At 52.5% G+C, this 19,266-nt stretch overlaps 2 protein-coding genes and 1 long non-coding RNA gene across 6 annotated transcripts in view; 2 read left to right on the top strand and 1 right to left on the bottom strand.

The window, feature by feature from the left end:
- The window catches only part of GAS7 (growth arrest specific 7), a 204,925-nt gene extending 192,340 nt beyond the window's left edge, over positions 1-12,585 (top strand). The window contains exons 13-14 of one of the 3 annotated variants that reach the window (XM_082441416.1): positions 1,039-1,137; positions 12,455-12,585. In XM_082441416.1, the coding sequence (XP_082297542.1) occupies positions 1,039-1,137; positions 12,455-12,472 (117 nt within the window). In that variant the 3' untranslated portion in view covers positions 12,473-12,585. Of the gene's footprint in view, positions 1-1,038; positions 1,138-1,757; positions 8,189-12,454 lie in introns of those variants that run through there. The other 2 variants (XM_082441414.1, XM_082441415.1) reach the window with 2 other exon arrangements.
- Positions 5,081-18,745, bottom strand: LOC309650295. 2 transcript variants are annotated; one of them, XR_014257508.1, is made up of 3 exons: positions 18,613-18,745; positions 9,043-10,732; positions 5,081-8,668 (listed from the first exon to the last, which is right to left on the bottom strand). It is a non-coding gene; the product is annotated as an uncharacterized lncRNA (long non-coding RNA). The 2 variants fall into 2 exon arrangements; XR_014257509.1 differs by lacking the exon at positions 18,613-18,745 and adding an exon at positions 11,060-12,442.
- On the top strand, positions 12,719-18,618 carry RCVRN (recoverin; the record flags this gene model as incomplete). Its single annotated transcript, XM_082441501.1, has 3 exons — positions 12,719-13,099; positions 16,057-16,168; positions 18,236-18,618. 3 exons carry the CDS (start codon positions 12,719-12,721, stop codon positions 18,349-18,351), a joined length of 609 nt encoding a protein of 202 aa, XP_082297627.1. The 3' UTR covers positions 18,352-18,618.
- Positions 18,746-19,266: the final 521 nt, after the last annotated feature.

Here is a 19,266-nt window from a genome sequence, read left to right as displayed (position 1 = left end):
TTAGGAAAAATAGCCAAGTTGAGTATTTCTGGTAAGTCAGCACCCAGTGAGTGGGGTGAAGCGGGGTTGGTACGTGGGTCATGGGGCCAGATGAGAAAGGAGGCGTCATGCCAGGTGCTTATCACACCGTCCCGCTGCCCCAAGCCACCGCCGTCCATCTGTCTGTCCAGCATGAGACTAACCCTCTGCCTTCCCCAGATGCCAGCCCGCCGGAGCAGATTAGAGGCCTCCCCCGGGGCCAGTGACCTAGTTTTCCTCCTGGTTAATCTCCTAATTAAACTCCCTGCTTTACTTCCTATGCCCTGGTTAATCACCTGGGCAGTGACCTAGTTGTGCACAGAATAGCAGCCGGATCTCCTAAATTCCAAAGATGCAGAGCCACCTGGGATCCAAAGGGCAAACGCTTTCCGCTCTTCCCTTTGACAGTGGCCACCCTGCTCCCGGCCCTCCTGGCTCCCTTGACCTGCCCCTCGGTGCTTGGGGTGGACAGAGGAGATGAGGCCGCTCAGCAGAGGCCCAGGGACAAAGCCCCAAGAGTTGGAGGTGCAGAAGCTCCTGCACGTGTTTCATCTCTCCACCCCATCAGGGGCCGGGGCTGGGGCTGCACTGGCGCAGAAGCATGATTAAGAGCACGACAGACCCTGGTGCAAATCCCGTTGCTCCCATAATTCCCTGTCGCTGTGGGCAAGCGATGTTACCTCTGTAGGTGTTCATTCCCTTGTTTGGAGAATGTGGGTAAGAAGAGAACCTCTTACGATTACGATGAGGACAATTGAGCAGTGCCCGTAAAGCTCTTAGCACCCACCATGCCTGGCAGAACGAGAGTCAGGAGACAGTAGCTGCTGTGCTATCAGCTACACCTTCACTCCCAGATACGGGGTGGGTTCCTCGTCAGACCCTAGAGAGTCAGGCAGGATGGGGGATAAGCAGGCAGCATCTGTGTTTTGTGTATAGGGGGCTGTGGGACCCGCATGGTGGGGAAGGTCCCCAGGTGGAAGGGACACCCCCAGAGGTCTCTGCCGGTTTCCTCCTCTGCAGGAGCTGGAACGGCTGGAGGTGGAGAGGGTGGAGATGATCCGACAGCATCTGTGCCAGTACACGCAGCTGCGGCACGAGACGGACATGTTCAACCAAAGCGTGAGTTCCCCGGGCCGAGGCCAGCGGGGCCCCTGGGGGGCGTGGGGCCGGGGAGAGCCATGGCCCTGTGCCGTGGTGGCAGGTCAAGTAGCTGCTACAGATGAATCTGTCCGGAAGGTGGGCAGGGGCTCGGGCCTGCGGGTGACCTCTTGGGATGGACACGTCAATTACCCTGGATGTCCATGTGAATCCATCCCGAGCGCATCACACAGATGCGTCACGATAGTTAGAATAGCTGGAGGTGTCCTTGCCTCCCCTGACGAATCTCTTACGATGCTGGAACTATTCAAAACCTCTCAAGCCGATGTTCCATTTGACCTGTTCTCAGGTGGCAAATGTGGGGACTGATGGAAGGAGGAACAGGTCACAGACCCTTGGGCCACCTGCCCTTTCATCCACCCCGAGGTCTGGAGGGTCACATGCGCGAGGGAAAGCAGGGCAGAGGCCAGAGCTTCAGGCCCCCAGGTCTCCCAGCGTCCCACCCCCCACGTCTGTCCCTCGCACGGGCCTCCCCGGGGCCTCACAACCCTCTAGAGAGGCTGCTCTGACGGGCGCGAGGGTGCAAGCAGCGTGGTTCAGAGGATACGAGCCGATCCCTGGCTGGGCCGCTGCCTCTGAAGGTGTCCTCTCTTCTCCATCCCTTGCAGACAGTCGAGCCTGTGGACCAACTGCTGCGAAAAGTGGACCCAGCCAAAGACAGGGAGCTGTGGGTCAGAGAGCACAAGACGGGCAACATCCGCCCCGTGGACATGGAGATCTAGACGCACGGCCTGGGGGGTCCTGCCGAGGAGGGGCTGGGGTCCCACGGAGAGGAGGTGGCGCTCCGGCCACGGGGGGACCTGCTCCCAAGCGGAGCTGCCCTCCCACCCGCTCTCCTGGTCCACTGAGGAGAGGGGGCAGTGAAGCCAGAAGGGCGGCCCGGATGGCCCCATGGGGAGCTCCCCGGTGTTCCCAGGCCGAGAAGATGGACCCATAGCCCTGCCCTTGTCTCCGAGGCCGAAGCCCCCTGAGTCCCATGCCGTGCTCGCCACTCCGAGAACAAACCGAGGCTGGAACCTTGTGGTCCCCGCTGAGCACCAGAGGGGTCCCCTCCCCACCCAGAGCCAGCTGTGTCACACGCTCGCGCCCCTGGAAGCCCCGAGGCCCTTCCTCCAGCCAGCCCACTTGTCTCCAGGGCTTTGGAGGGGCGGGGGAGAGAGGTCCCTGTCTCCAAGCCAAGTGTCAGCATCAGAATCGTGGATAGAAGGCACCTTTCAGCTCAACAGCCCGCACCCAGAATCCTTTGCAGCAGCCCTCCCTCTTTGTTTTTTCCCATTGCATATTCTGGGAGCCCACATCCTGGCTCTTCTCTGCTACTTTTCATCTTTGGGAGTCTTGGGAAGAAGGCCTGGCTCCTGTTTTCCCAGACTGACCCTGCCTGCAGAGGTCAGGATGGAACTACCTCATTCAGCAAATTCGCCCCAAGTCGGAGCGTTGACTCGTGTTTCCTATTAGATCAGGCATCAATGTCACGTGCTCTCTCTGGGCGTCCCCGTCCACCCAGCCCACAGCCGCTTCCTCGGGGGAGCTCCCTCCTCCACCCTCGCTTGTCCTGGGGGCTGGGTCAGTCGCATGTTGGAGGTGGGTTGGGGCAAGTGTCTGTCACCCCCCAGATGGCTCCACCTGCCTACGCACAGTGGGGTCGGGACCACTGTCTCACGCATGGCTCTCGCTGGCAGGCACTGTGCAGACATTGCAGACTCCCGTGGCCACAGTACATGTCACCATCCAGGCAGTCCGGCACCTTGGCCTCTCAGCTCCTTCTGCACGTTTCAAAGCCCCGCACGGAGCCCCTGCTTGGTGCTGCTACCCCCTTGCCCTATCCCCATCTCCCCGTTCCTGGGAGAGCCTGGTCTGAGTGTGACCTGGGAAGCTTTGGCACTGCCATCAGGTCCTCACTCATCACTTTCTCCCTTACATGTTAAATCTTGAGAATCAGCTCGAGGCCATAGGAGGAAGGAAAGGGCTGAAGGAGGTCAGACAGCTTGCAAGGGGCACATTCTAGCCTGGAACCCACACCCTGAGAACCCCTCTTTCTTGTTACTCTTTCCCTTGATTACTTTGGATTCACAGGACTCACATGTTTCTCGTAAGGGCAGACGTCTAAGAAGATAACTCACTGGGCTTTCTCTCTGTCGTCCATGCTGGTAACTGATGACTTGTTATTCTTGAATCTTTTGGCACCTCTGCCTTTTGAGTCAGTGTGGCGCCCTCCTAGTTTCAGTAGAAAGATGCCGAATAGCCTAAAGTAAACTAAGCTTTGCCAGTTTTCTTATTGAAACATCCCAACCAGAAAGGTCAACAGGAAGGCCTTCACCAACATGAAGGCCATCAGGACGGATCTGTGTCTGGCATGGAGAACCACTCCTTCTGGTCTGCAGTTGGGCCATGACACCAGCTGCCAGTCTGGGGATATCATTTCCTTTGGTCTCTTTATAAAAAATCGGTGCTAGTAGTAATTGCTTTGTGGCTTAGTAGACTAATTTGTGGACGGTTTTCCGACATTCAAAGCCAATAGCCTTGTTATTAACACAGATACTTTTGAGTGTGATATCGCTCATTGATTTTGTTTTCTCATCCCCATCTGAGGATTCCAGAGTCTTCCGTTCTTCCCTGGGGCTCTCTTGCCTCTTTCAGGGTAGCCCAAGTTGGCCCCGTGTGGGCCAGTCTATTTTCTGAAGTCATTCTTTTCCCCCCCATCCTTTTCCCTCGGTTTCATTAGCCCCTCCACATCTTTTTCTTTTTTCTTCCCTCCTTTATTCATTCATCAAGCATTTAGCTGAGCCTGGGCAATGTGCTAAGATCTAGGGACAAGGTATGGCCCTGTCATCAGGGAAGCCCACAGTCTCTTGTTTTGTATAGACTTGTCTTTTCTCCAGGGGTCTTGCAGGTCAGTAACTTTGGCATTCACATATAGGTACTCTCTGCAGAATTTAGGTTTGCAGAGATACTGTCTGTTGTGCTGATAGCTCTTCTTTCATTCATTCATTCATTCACTCATTCATTCATTTAATCAGCAGACACTTGGGGCAAGCCAGGCATTGTGCCGGTACTAGAAATGTAGCTGCATACCAGACAGGCACTCCACCCCCGGCCCCCCCTCTATTCTCCATGTGGAAGGGGGATGTTTTCAGACCTTTCTGGGGAATGAGAACCTTGCACCCCTTCCACATTTAACCCACTGGGAGCCTGTAATCATAATACAAACTACTGCCATGTGGCATTTACCCAAGGACGGAAATGCCAGGCAGCAACAAGAGTATAATCTCCCGGTCAGCCAGACCCTCAACGGCTCATATCCAACTCAAATTTCAGAGATTTGTTTTAAACAATTCTTCTCACTGTACAAAGTGGAAGAATGAAGCCCGAGGATGGCCAGTGAGAGCCATGAAATGAACAGCGAATTACAAGCAGGGCTCCGCATGTGGGTGAAATCAGAGTTAGGATGAAGTCTGGAATATCTAAAAGCGTGCTTCGGAGGAGCCCTCGGCCCCGGTGGTGGTTTGGGTTTGGGCTTTGGCGTGTAGGTTATAGGAGGGTCTGCCCGGCTTGATTCAGGGTGAGTGGCCCCAGGCCATCCTTGAGCACATCCATTGTTCCATTTCTGAGGACAGGTGAGCCTCTTCTACCTGGGAGACACGGAGGCACTTCGTTTTGTCTGTCATAGCCTGATTTTCTACAAAAGAGTCTCTAAAACAAAAGTGAGTTGCCACGAAAACCTCCAGGAAAAGCTACTCGTTCCTCTCCATTTTTTTTTCTATTGCTCTTTTTTTTTTTTTACTGATTTTTTTATTCCATGTCTTTAAATTTTTTAAACATTTACTTAAGAATGCATACACTGATGAAAAATGTAGTGCCGTTCTTATATTTTTTTTTTTAAAGATTTTTTTTTTTTTGATGTGGACCATTTTTTTTTTAAGTGTTGAATTTGTTACAATATTGTTTCCATTTTATGTTTTGGCTCTTTAGCCGGGAGGCATGTGGGATCTCAGCTCCAAAGCCCTGGCCAGCTGAGCCACAGGGACGGCTGCCCCGAGGTTCTGCCCGTGGGACCGCCTTGGGCCTCCTTTTACTGGGGAGGGTGGATTGGGTTTCTGCAGTAGGAGACACTTCTCCCTTCACTGGGGCTGATTAATGATCGAAGCAAATAGAAACCATACAACTCAGGAACCAGGGGTTTGTTTCTGTTCCCTTTGTGAAAACCAATCAATTATGAGATTAGGGGATGGGTGCAGAGAAATCTTGGCGAGCCAAAGTCCCTTCTTGGAAATTTAAGCCTTGAAATTCAAAGGACGTCAAAGACCTCAGCTTGTTTAAGTGATTTTACTTCCAGCTGTGAGTGGCCTTGACAAGGAGAGTTTAAACAGGGTTCTGCAGACTTGCTGGTGATTATGTAGGTAGGGAAAACCTTGGACAAATGTTAAGTGGGGCGCAGGTCAGCAGCAGGCTTCCTTAGCCAGCATACTGTCTTTATTTCCATAAACCTCCTGGCCCCTACAAGTCCCCCTGCCTTTTCTTTTTACAAGTTTATTGAGATCTTTGACATTTGGTATGGGGGGGGGTTCATTGACATAAAGCAAAATTCACCCTTTTGAAGTATACGGTTCAGTGAATTTTGACAAAGGTACACAGCCTTGTAACCAGCACCGAAATCAACGTGATATTTCCATCACTCCAAAACATCCCCTCAGCCTCTTTTGATGTCCATCCACTCCTCCCACCCCCAGCACCTGGTGACCACTGATGGATTTTCTGACCCTGCAGATTTGCCTTTTCTAGAATGTCATAGAAATGGAGCCACAGTGTAGTAGCCTTTGAGTCTGGCCTCCGTCACTCGGCTCGTTGCCTCTGAGTCGCCTTGTGGCTGGATGTCAGTAGCTTGTCCCCTTATATCGCCGAGTAGCGGTCCGTTGCATGGGTGCACCCCGCTGCTTCCTTGCTTTTAAAATGAGTTGTCTGCCCCCGAAGTTCCTGGCCTGGGGTCTTAAGCTCATGTGCACGGCTGCTTTCAGCCAGCTGCGCCCACGAGGGGTTCTTGGGGCTCACGCTTGCATTTTCGGATCATTTTAGGTTTTTGACAATGCAGAAAGCTGCTGGGGTCGGGGGGAGGGGGTGGGCAGGGTCTCCACTGCCCTCCACTTCCGCTGGCATCTCGGCTGGCAGTTCTACTTGCTTCTGGGGACCCTCCCTTCAACTTGCCCAGTCCCTGCCATTTGGTGAGGGTTAGGGGGTGTGGAAGGTGGGAGGAGGGAGCGTGGATGAGAAGGCAGGGAGCCCATCACCACCCTTTCCTGGATCTCTGTTCCTTCATCGGCAAACTGAAGGTGTTCGTTCTAGACGGTCTCCCAGGCCTCCTCCAGCTGCTGCATTCTGTCTCCTCCCCTTGTCACTTCCAGCTTTGTACCCTGTGCCCACATCATGCCCAATCTGTGTCCCGTCAGCACGGCTGTGCGTGATGTCACCTAACACCCTCATGAGAGGGGTACCTGGGCGCGTCTCTGTTCAGACACAAAAACTTAGAGTTTCATGAGCTGTTGAGAATGAGGTAGTTCCTCCTTGGACCCCTAAAGAAAGCAGAAGTCATGACCTTTCATGCACCGATTTTTGACACCATGTCCTGAAAGTCACTTCCAAGGAGCGAAAACAGGCATGAAGACACAGCCCCCTCCCTTCAGGTTCTTGTCGCTGCCGGAGCCTGGCTCGCCTGGCCTGTGCCCTCACCATACTAGATGGTGAGCGAGAGGACCACAGGCAGCTGACACTGGGCAGCTCAGGGCCTGACCCCCAAGGTAACAACTCCCCCGAGCGCATCTTCATCGTGCCCTGCTCAGTGGCAGTTGATCCTCGGAAGGCAACAAGGCAAACGGAAGACATTCTTGGGCCCAGGCCAGGTGAAGGTATGGGCCGTGGAGCCCAAGTCACAGGGTCCCACGCTGCCAGGGAACATGAAAGACTTTCACACCATGAAAGTCATTTCTGTCGGGCCTTTCCTGAAAGTGAGGGACCCAACTCCCCTTTCCTGGTTTGGGTGAGACCAAGACAAGTGACAGAAACCCATGTTCCATTTCCCCTAACCCTCTAGATGCTGGGGCGTGGCTGTTGGGTGCCTTTGTTGGCAGGTGCCTCTGAGGGAGAGGGGTTGCGATGAACTTGGATCTCTATGCGCTGTTCAGGGGAATTGACCCTTTGCGTTTGAGGGAAATCCCTAATGGGATTGCAGCGGTGGGATGCAGGGGGTCAGGCACATGCGTGCTGTTGGGGACACCAGGACATGGGGATGAGGAAGGAAAGCATATGGTACCAGGGCAAGAGCACCAGACTGGCCCTGCTCTGCTGTCTCATTTGTCCCATAACCTGAAGTGAAGTCACATCCCCTCCCGGGACCTGTGTGTTACCGAGTGGAGATACTCCTATCTGGCGCCACACGCGGCAGCACACTGGCTCTCGGGACTGTGGCCTCCAGGCAGCCATGCGGACCCAGGGACAGTCATTCAAAGGGACACCAGCCATCCTTGGTGACAGGGGCCCCAAAATTGCATCTCTGCCCTTAGGAAGGAGATGAAGGGGGTGGGCAGCCCTTTCACAAACATGAGCACATCAGCAAACCCCATGAAAGCGGAATTTTCTAACAAACTTGCTTGTTTGCTCTGTTTTCTGTAACTTTTGCTAAATACTTTATACATTTTTAACGTTAAAAAGCGGTGTCTCCTCCAGCATTCCTCATCCCAGAATGAATGTGTTTACTCCACATTGTATATCCTTCCATCCCCTGGCTGCCTAGATCAGTAAATAAAATTGATGTACTATAATTTATAAGTAACACTGTTGAACTCTGATCCCTATGGAGGCTGTAACCCACCCCTCCCACCCTGTCCCCACCCCCCCCCAGCCCCGTAATAGCATTTGTGTGTATTAATGCTGAAAAATTAAATGTTTAAAGGGTTTAAATTTTGAAGGCGTTTGCTATATATAATTGTTCTGCATTATTATAAAGCGTTTTCAGGAAGTTAAATGCTCTCTTTTTTTTATCTTCGGCTCTGTGTGTACACTTGAGATGCTTAGATTCATCCCATGTAAAATAAACTGTCCAGAGACACTGAGTCGTCCCACTGGGCAACCCTCTTTCCTGGAGGGCTGCCACACTCTCCTTTGTACAAATGGGCTCAGCGTTCCTCCCGTACTCCCAGGCTTGGTGATAATTTTACCCCCGATGACTTAGCAAAGGGACAAAGGACACCTGGGCATTGACACCCCCCCGCATGGGTATCACGCTGCCAGACCCACACCCCTGGCCCCAGACCCCTCCCCTGGAGACTTCTGTCCCTGTGAACAGAAGAGGTTCCTGGCTGTTATTCCTTTTCTTATCCATCCATCCATCCATCCATCCATCCATTCATCCAATAATTATTGAACATCACTGTATACTGTATGTCAGACACTGCTCTCAGTACTGGGAACACATCAGTGATGAAAACAGATCAAGAACCCTGACCTCGGGCTTCCCTGGTGGCGCGGTGGTTAAGAATCCACCTGCCAATGCAGGGGACACGGGTTCGAGCCCTGCTCTGGGAAGATCCCACATGCCGCTGAGCAACTAAGCCCGTGAGCCACAGCTACTGAGCCTGCGCTCTAGAGCCCGCGAGCCACAACTACTGAGCCCACGTGCCACAACTGCTGAAGCCCACGCGCCTAGAGCCCGTGCTCCGCAACAAAAGAAGCCACCGCAATGAGAAGCCTGCGCACCGCAAAGAAGAGTAGCCCCCGCTCGCCACAACTAGAGAAAGCCCGCGCGCATCAACGAGGACCCAACGCAGCCAAAAATAAATAAATAAATAAATAGATTTTAAAAAAAAAAAGAACCCTGACCTCATGGAACTTATATTCTAGCTGAAAGAGGCAGAGTAATGAAATGATACAATGTGTGTGAAGATGTTAGGTGTTATGGAGAAAGGGCAGCGGGCGGGGATGGGTAGTTTCAGGGGTGAGGGTGGGTGAGTTGCAACATGAAATAGGGTGATTGGGGTGGCCTCACTGAGAAGGTGACATTTGACCAAATTCGAGGAGACCTGGGAGGGAGCCTGGCAGGTAGCTGGGGGAAGCATGTTCCAGGCAGAGGAGGTACCCCTTTAAGGGCCGGAGGCACCTAATTGTTTGAGGCCAGTGTGGCTGGAGGGCGGGGCGGGCAGACTCTGCAGAGCTTGGAAGGCCTTGGAAGGCCTATGACTTTTACTCTGGGGGTGGGGGTGGTCCAAGCCGGCAAGCGCGCAGCCTAATTTCCTTGCTGTGGGGCTCGCTAGGGGATCAGCGGACCAGGGCAGCCGGAACGCCGGCAGAGGGGATGGTGCCTGCAGGGGTGGCCACGTGGAGGTGGGGAGAATGCTCAGGTTCTGGATGTGCCGTGAAAGTGGAGCCAGCACGATTTCGAGCCAGATTGGCGTGGGGTGTGACGGAAACAGAGGCGCCGGTGAGGACTCCGAGGCAACCCAAAGGCTGGATCGCTGTTTACCGCGATGGGGACGCCCTTGGGAGGGGCGTTCCTTCCCATTCTCGGCCTCCCACCCGCCCCCTCCAAACCCCCTTTCCTCTCTGCTTCCTGGCCGGGGTCGAAGGGTCCCCTTGCCCTTCAGCTCACGGCAGGGGAAGGTAGAGGAAAGGGATGGGGGCTGGGGGACTCCCCCCCCAGCCTGGGGTGGGACAGGGCCAGCCTCTGGGAAGAGCCTGTGTCTTTCAGTGAGGGCCAGGCCGGGAGGGGGAGACAGTCACTGGCCGGAGACGAGGCCTTCTCCCCAGTGGTCTTAGGGGTTCGGGGAGAGTTTATGGCCCCGGCTCAGACTTAACAAATCCGTTCACAATACATCATCCCCAACAACTTGTTTGGCTAAGGAGCATAAACTCTCCCTCTGATAGAAGATGTTTATGCAGGTTTTCAAACAAACCTCCAGGTCATGACCCCTCTCTCGGCAGCATCAACACAGCTGCCTGTGGTCCCCTCCCACGGTCGGGCCCCTCCTGGGCACAGCAACCTGAAGAATGTGGACAGTACCTGCTGCTTCCTCCTTGCCCTTGGGAAGGGCAGAGGGACTGGGGGAGCTCTGGCTGCTGCCTTCTGCGTTAAGCCGGGGCCCTGCCTCCTTGCCCCGCCTCTTCCGTTATCATGGCAACCCAGCTCCTCACCTTCAGAAATGCAGCTTCTTGCCCGCTCTTGAGAAAGGAGGCGGCTGTAATGTCCTGAAAAGAGCTCTAAGTGGGGAGTCTGGCCGCCGTGGGCTTTCCTCCTGGCTTCTCCATTTGGCAACTGTGTGACACAGGCAGGTGACATCCTTTTGGAGCTTGGTTTCTTCCTGTGACATCGGCCTCGCCTCACCTGCAGTCTTGGTGTGGATACCCAGGAGGCACTTCTAATCACCTCCCATGCCAGGTTCAGAGGCCAGGGTGACGGCCTCTGGCCTCACTTTCATGGCCTGGGTTTTGTTTGTTTGTTTGTTTTTGAGTTCGGTGACTGTCCTGTTTCTAACTGCTCTGGAGAACAAATGCCTTGCTGCAAGATAGTGAAAATCTAGACAAAGAGAAAGGGCTCCTTTCAAGAAATAATATGCTGTCACAAACTGATGGGAAAAAATAATAAGGACACACACACACACACACACACACACACACACACACACACACCCCACCCCCTAACATTAAGGCCTCCTGAGAAACACTCTGGACCTGCAGCGGGTGGGGTGGGCAGGAGGGATAGGTCAGCACATCTGTGCCTGAACTTCTGGGTCCTTTCTGAGCAACATCGGGGGAGGCAGGCAGGTGGCTTTCTCCCAGCAGCGGGGACCTGCTTTCCCCTGCCATTAGCCTGTTACGAAATAGGATCCAAACCCCAACTCACCTGCCGAGACACTGTGGGCTTTATTCTTTATAGTTACCACCCCTGGACAGAGAAGAGGCATCTCTCCCATCCTAGATGGCGATTCTGGGGTTCCAGGCGTTATACTCAGCCAAGCCAGGGCACCACCGACCTCTCCTTTGGGTGATGAGATTTCAGGTGCAAACCTACTCACGAGGGTTCTTCCCTGTGGCCTGTTCTGGTGACTGAGCTGACCGCAGGGGTGGAAGCCTCCCGTGGTGGAGCCTCCTGTCCCCTACTTCTCCATTCACTCACTCAACGAGCAGGTACTGTCGTCTGCCAGCTCCCGGCACCAGGCTGGGTTGCAAACTGATGACCTGCAGCTGAAACTGAGCCACAGCTAATTTATATTTATCCCACACTATGTTTTTGAAAATTTGGAAATCACTCTTAAAGTTTGGAAATTGCATCTGAAAATCTGATTTCTGGATTTCTTTTGGCTTACCAAAAAAATCTAGTAACACCAGGCCATAATCCCGTCTGACCACATTCAAATGCAGTCGAACACTGGCAGCCCCTGCCATGTAGGCATGGGCCTCACCGCCTCTGTTGCCTCCCTGGCCCCCTGGCTTCACTCACACACTCCGCTTGCTGGCCCCTGTAGGCAGTTTAGTTTCTGATCCCTGTCACAGAAGAATAATGGCAAAACCTAACATGTGTTCAGCCCTTACTACGTGCCAGGCTCTATTCTAAGTGCACTGCACGTATTAACTCGTTTCAGCCTCACAATAACAGTGGGAGAGACGCTATTATTATGCCTGTTCACTCAAAGAATAGTCACTGAGGGCCCAAACCCGCCAGATACCCTTCTGGCAATGGAGATGCAGTGGGCAACAAAACAGATAGAATCCCCGCCTTCATGGCGCTTTCATTCTGGTGCGATCCCAGGCAGCAGGCAGAATAGATAAACAGTAAGTCAGAAGGTGTACATGCGAGGAAGAGCGATCAAGCAGGATAAACAGCCTGGGGCGTGCTGACAGTTGGGGGTACTCTTGTTAACAGAATGGTCACTATAGGCCTGGCTGAGAAGGCGACATTTAAGGAAAGCCGTGAAGGAGGTGAAAGATTAGGACAAGAGAATTCTAGGCAGAGAGAGGTTAAGAAACGCACCTGGGGTCACACAGCTAGTAAATTGCAAAGCTGAGATTTGAACCTGGGCTGGTTCCAGAGCCTGGCTCCTGACCCCTGCATTACAGGGCCGTCCCTGTCGCTGAGACCCTCAGATTTAGGGCAGAAGGCAGGCAGGGAACGTCGTTGCTCTTAGAGAGCTAGAGCTGGTGGGGTGAGTTGGGGCAGGGATGGATGAGGGGCAGTGGGAAAGGCCTCGGCTCAAGGCTTCGGCTCTGAAGATTCTGATCACCTGTCCTATCCTCCCAGAAGGCCAAGATGGATTGACCCCCTGCTGTCAGCTCTTTATCTTAATCTCAGGGGGCTTCTGGGAGCTCGTCTCCCCACTCAAGCTCCAGGCCCCTCCTCCCTCCAAGTACTGGGGTGAACCAGGCACAAAGCCTCCTAATCCACCAGCATCTCAGGGTGCAACCGCTTCCAGCAGCACCCAGCCAGGCAGCCAGGAGCCCCATTGCTCCCACACACCCACCCACCCAGCGGTGACTGACCGGCTGGGCCCGCACCACCTCACCCATGGGGAACAGCAAAAGCGGAGCCCTGTCCAAGGAGATCCTGGAGGAGCTGCGGCTGAACACCAGGTTCACGGAGGAGGAGCTCAGTACCTGGTACCAGTCCTTCCTGAAGGAGTGCCCCAGCGGCCGCATCACCCGGCAGGAGTTCCAGACCATCTACTCCAAGTTCTTCCCTGAGGCCGACCCCAAGGCCTACGCCCAGCACGTGTTCCGCAGCTTTGATGCCAACAGCGATGGCACCTTGGACTTCAAGGAGTATGTCATCGCCCTGCACATGACCAGCGCGTGCAAGACCAACCAGAAGCTGGAGTGGGCCTTCTCCCTCTACGATGTAGATGGCAACGGGAGCATCAGCAAGAACGAGGTGCTGGAGATCGTCACGGTCAGTGTCAGCCTCTGCGCTCCCGGCTGAGCTGGACGGGGGTCACCCGGGATCAGGACCCCCTGCTGCTGCTTCCGCACAGGGGGCCCGGCTGGGGGCGGGGCTGGAGGGGAGAGTGGGGACCCGGGCCTTGTGAGTCAGTGGCTCTGACAGCGTGGTCAGGAGGGGTCTCCAATAGACCAATATTAACAGAGGGCTGGGCGCATTCCCGCAGCTTCATTTTCCTCCTAAAGAAGAAGAATCTGGGTATTTCCTATTATTGACCTTTATTGTTTCCCTCTTTCCCTCCCACCTTCCTTCCTTTCTTCATTAAAATGTCCTTCAAAACCTTCCACAGGACGTATTCAGATTCTTTCACAAGTCATCATATATATATATACACATATATATATATATAAATATATATATACATATATATATAAATATATATATACATATATATATAAATATATATATACATATATATATATAAATATATATATACATATATATATATAAATATATATATACGTATATATACATATATATATATATATATATATGTATATATATAGCCACACGGCTTGTGGGATCTTAGTTCCCCAACCAGGGATTGAACCCAGGGCCATGGCAGTGGAAGCTCCGAGTCCTAATCACTGGACCGCCAAGGAAGTCCCTCACAAGTCATTTTAAAGACACATGTTTCAAATACATTGGCCCAGGATAAGATCATCCGATAAGATTTTTAGATGTCTGCAAAATAGTTTCATTTAATATATACGTAATTCATGCAATTTAGAAACCTACACAAAAGAAAATGAAAATCGCCTTTAATTTCAGTATCCAGAGAAAACTACTGTCAACGTATGGGCATATACCTTTCCAGTCTTCTATCTGTAGATTTAAAAATAATTTTAGAACTATGACATATTCACATACGGTTTTTAGTATACTTTTTTTCAGCCACTATTTTATTATGAACGTTTTCAATATCAAACTGTTTTTAATAGCTGCTTAGAATTCCATCTTATGGACATGCCATAAAATTATTCAACCATCCCTATATTTTTGGACAATGAAGATGCTTCTATTTTTTCCTATTATATCGTTTCTATTTCCCTTCAGTTAGTATCGTTTTACAGGATCTTTTTTTGCCCCACTACCCCATGCCACTGCTTTATTTCTCTAATTCCATTCCTGTTAAGAGAATATTTTTCATATTTTATATAAGTTTTGATGCATTTGCAATCCTGCTTTCATTTGCGCAGTTCTTCCACCCTTATTAGGAGAAACCATAAATAAAATAGCTAAGCTTGCAGCTTGTGGTAAGTGGGCTCTGCTTGGGCCTCCCATTAGGGGCAGGTGTGTGTGGGAACCTCGCTAGCCTCTGGGCGCGGCCTGTAGAGCAAGCTCCCCTGGATTGGCAGGTGGCCTGCGATGGGGACCACTCCCTCAGAACCACCTAAAGGATGCCAGGCCCAGCAGAGGCCTACAAGTTGGTGCTCCTTCAGGGAAAGGAGGAGTTGGGGGAGGAGAGAAGGAGGGGCGCATCCACAGCTGAGGATATGCAAGACGATGCCGAGCCTCTACTGTTCACCAGGTTCAAGGTCACTGGCCTGGGAGTCAGAAGTTAAGGATTCTAGTCCCAACTACTTCATCACCAAACTGCATGGCCTCGAGGAAACCATATAATCTCCCAGCGCCCAGGGTGAGGATGCAATTGTTCGTTCTTGGTCCATTCACCAAGGCCCTGACAGTCCGCCCTTGGCGTTAGAAGCGGGGTTGGCCGGCAGCCAGTCACGTCCAGCCTGCACATGGTTCCCTGGCTCAGGACAGACGGAGGAGTTAAGGGAGCCGCTGCACTTCAGCTCTGAGCGCTGTCAGCAAGGCTGCTGTCCCAGCTGCTGGGTTTGGTTTCCTTGCTTCTCTTGTTACAGCACAGGGAGCCGAAAGGGGGCTTCTAAAGCTGCTGATCTTCCCTCCAGGTTAATTTCACGGGCATTACAGCCCCTGCCTGGCTGGCTCCCCGATGTCTCCAAGGCCTGGTGGAGTCCTAGTGACCTGGAGCTGAAAGGGCACATCGAGACCACCTTGTTCCTTTCCCTGATCACAGGTCGGGAGGCGCTTCCTTCTTAGCTGGATATTGTCCATCCAACTCCTTTACTAACGAGACTAGAGGGAGGTGAGACGGATCCTTGAGCTTTAGGCTAAATCTTTCTCTGGATCCCTCCCTGAGCAGAAGGGCAAATGAGGGGCTTCCCGAGACCTTCCCCAGCCCCTAGAATGCTCTCCAAGACATGCCAGAATAGCACGCGATGCAAGTACAGAGGTTCTAGAAACAAACTTGCCCGGGTTAGAATCTCCACTCTTCTGCTTCTGGCTGGGTGATTTCTAACAAGTTAGTTGACTCAGTTTCTTCCTCTGTGAAACGGGGCCAATAACCCCCACCTCATAAACTTGTCATGAGTTTACAGGTAAAAACGCTTAGAAAAGTGGCACGCGTTAATCACTTAACAAATATTAGCCCTTACAACCAAGGTACCACCTGGACCCAGAAGAAGCCGTTTGATATTCTAAAACTTCTGGGGAGTGGGGTTAAAGGTACCAGTTCCCAAACTGCAGCCTCGGGGCTGCTATGGGATTATCATCAGGAAGTTTTTGATTCTTATTTTCATTTTTTTAATAAGATGAAAGTAATATGTCTACAGGGGCAGGAAATTCAAACAGTGCAGAAAGGGACAAAATAAGAAGGGAAAGCCGTCTTCACCCCTCCCCCACATTCCCTGTCCCTTCTGAGGATCTCAGAAGTACAGATGCCCCTTCCCCACCCCCAGGAAGGGGGGGAACTTGGATTCAGTAGGGCGGGCTGGGGCCTGAGCATCTGCATTTTAACCTCTGCTGTGGTGCATCCTGGTAAGCGACGTGGGTTCCCCCAGAATTACTCCCTCTCACGGGTTCTCCCTCTTGATTCGGTGCAGGCTATTTTCAAGATGATCAGTCCTGATGACGTGAAGCATCTTCCGGAAGATGAGAACACCCCGGAGAAGCGAGCTGAGAAGATCTGGGGTTTCTTTGGCAAGAAAGATGATGGTGAATTACTTCTCCTTCCTAGCCTTTGATTTCACAGTCATGGGCTGTGTCCTAGTGATCCCAACAAGATTGACCCTTCCGAGTCCAGTGCCCACGCAGGACCGAGGACCCCTCCTCCTGCTGCGGGGCTGTCGGAAGGGCTTTTGTGGGGAGTAAGCAGAATGGTCAGCGGGCAGTTGTGGGACTCCTCTGGAGCTGATGGGAAATGGCACCACATCCCACCTCTCATAAAACTCCATCCCTGCCTGAGATTCTCTGGGGGGAGGAGGAAGGCTCTAAATGATGGTGTGCTTTGGAAGAAAAAAACATCTTTTGTTATGACAGAGTGAACCCACATTGAAGGAATAGTAAAAAGTCAAGGCAACAGCCCATTAGCAGTTTGTATGCAAACAGCAAGTTTAGAGGCTTTGCAAGCAAACCACTTTCTTTTTCAATGGAGTGCCTGTTTTTTTTAGACACTTTGGTTTACTTGTTTATAAAAATGCCTTCGGCACAGTTGGGACAGGGTAAACCTCACTTCAGAATAATCTGAAAGCATGGAGTCCCAAGTAAGTGGGATCTCAATTTACATGGTTTTTCCTTTAGGAAGTTAGTTTGGGTCCCTTGAGAAGCATGGCCAGATGGGATTAGATTTCAATTAGATTTCAAGAGATTGATGGGGGAAGGCGTATGAGGGAAAATGGGGAGGGGTCTGGAAGAGGCAGGGATAAGCCATCAGACTGCAAAGCAGATGAAACATTTATGCGCAGAGGCAAGGAAAGCGGGTTGGGTAAGAAGTCTTAGACTGCAGTATTGGGCTAGGACAGTCTTGGCAAAGCTGAGGGGGTGTCCTCAAGCCCCCTTCTTCCAGGAGCTGGCCTGTCTTGGCTCCCTGCCCTGTTCAGTCTGGCTGGGAGCAGCCCGTGGGGAGCACAGCCTTGCATTGTAAGCGGTGATGGATTCCACAACTGGGCAGTGAGGGCTGCTGGTGTGAGGCTGATAGGGCAGCTGGGACTTCTTTTTTTTTTTTTATAAATTTATTTATTTATTTTTGGCTGCATTGGTTCTTTGTTGGTGTGCGCGGGCTTTCTCTAGTTGCGGCGAGGGGGGGCTACTCTTCATTGCGGTGCCCGGGCTTTTCATGGCAGTGGCTTCTCTTTGTTGCGGAGCAGGGGCTCTAGGTGCACGGGCTTCAGTAGTTGTGGCACGCGGGCTCAGTTGTTGTGGCTCCTGGGCACAGACTCAGTAGTTGTGGTGCACAGGCTTAGTTGCTCTGTGACATGTGGGATCTTCCCGGACCAGGGCTCGAACCCGTGTCCCCTGCATTGGCAGGCAGATTCTTAACCACTACACCACCAGGGAAGTCGGCGGCTGGGACTGTAAAACCCAAATTTCACCATCCTGACCTGCACAGGGAAACAGCCTGGATCCTAATCCAGGAAGGATTAAGGTTGCCGAAAAGGCCTGGAACATAAGCCAATCGCGAAACCCAAATCAGCTCAGCCAAGCTTTATTGAGCACCTACTACGTGCAGGACTATGAGTGTAGCCATGAGCAGGAAGGAACACCTGCCTCATCCTAGAGTCATTTCTACAGGTGACTGTCTCCCCATCAGACAGATTCCTGGGCCAGGGGACATTATCTCACTCCTTTCCACGCCACACCCTGCCCTCTGCCCCCTGCAATGACCTCAGCCCCAAACACAGTGACTCTGGCACAGAGGAAGGGCTTAGTGAGTGCATTTCACTGGATAGAACTGAATTCAATAGCTGGGGACAAGGCTCTCTCTTGTCCTAAATGGGAAGGTTGATCAGGGATGCAGAGACACCTAGGAAAGGATCACCAGCCAATCAGAAGAGACACAGCACACTTCCGGGAGGCCCGGCAGTGCCTGAACTTAACCCTCTTGTTGCTGGTTCCTGGGGAGGTCCAGGGGTCCTAGGGTGGAGTCAGGGGTGGGGTTACCCTCAAGGGCACTGAGACTCAGAATTTTCATAATAGATCCATCCGTACTGGGTATGCTGGCCGACGTCAGCTTCATCGCAGCCTATCCTGACTGTAGTAATTTTTTCCCCCCCCCGTGCACAGATAAACTTACAGAGAAAGAGTTCATCGAGGGAACCCTAGCCAATATGGAAATTCTGCGACTGATCCAATTTGAGCCACAGAAAGTGAAGGAGAAGTTTAAGGAAAAGAAACCCTGACGTCAACTGCTCAGGTCTCCTCCCCGTCCCCGCCCCAACATAAACACGCATGTGCACACGCGCCCCCGGGGCGGGAGAGCCTCCAACCCGCAGCGCATTAACCCCGCAGCACAGCTTCCTGCCAAACGAAAGTGTCTTTAGCAATTCACCGAGTCCCGCCCGCTATACCTGCCTGCCTCCCCTCCACCTGCCCGCCAGCCCAGGCTTCCGTAGTAATCCCAGGATTAGGTCACAGGAGCCCTAAATATCCCCACCTCCTACCGTGTAAGCTCCTTTGTGTATTGCTGGGTAAGCAGGTTCCAATAAATGCAAGAGGAGCCGGGCACACAGCTGACTGGTCATTCTCGAACTGGAAAAAGAAATGATTTCTGTCGGCTCAGCCTCAAAGACAAGGTTGTGTCGCAGTCGTAGGCCAGGGTGCGGGGGCTGTGGCGCTGAAGGAGAGAGACAGCACAGCCCTGTTCTCGTGCAACTCAGGGCGCAGAGGAGACCATAGACCTTGAAGGAGTCAGCTGAGGCGGTGAGGTTACCATGGAGACACGCAAAGCACTGTGGGAAGACACAATGGGAGGGGCCGACTTTTCCAGAGACGGGGAAGGTGTTCCTGATGAAGAGGCATTTCAATTAAGACCCAGTGGATTGTCGTGGGGGAAAGGTGGTGGTGGGGAAGCAGTGTGTCTCAGAGGCCCTGAGGCAGGAATGAGCATTTCGAGTTCTAGGACCCTGAGAAGGCCAGTGGAACCAGAGAGCAGAGAGAGGAGGGAGAGCGGATTGTGAGTAAGCCTCCAAAGCCGACCGGGGCCAGACCGTGCAAGGCCTTCCCTGCAGCCCAGGGGAGGTGAGGGTGGTGGGTACCGTGTGGGGTTTCAAGTAGGAGGGATTTATGTTTGTAAGAGGACCCTCTGGCAGGGTAGA

Source organism: Balaenoptera physalus (assembly GCF_965194825.1).
Source record: "Balaenoptera physalus genome assembly, chromosome: 20".
NCBI lineage: Eukaryota > Metazoa > Chordata > Mammalia > Artiodactyla > Balaenopteridae > Balaenoptera > Balaenoptera physalus.
This window is presented reverse-complemented; position numbering and strand designations above follow the sequence as displayed.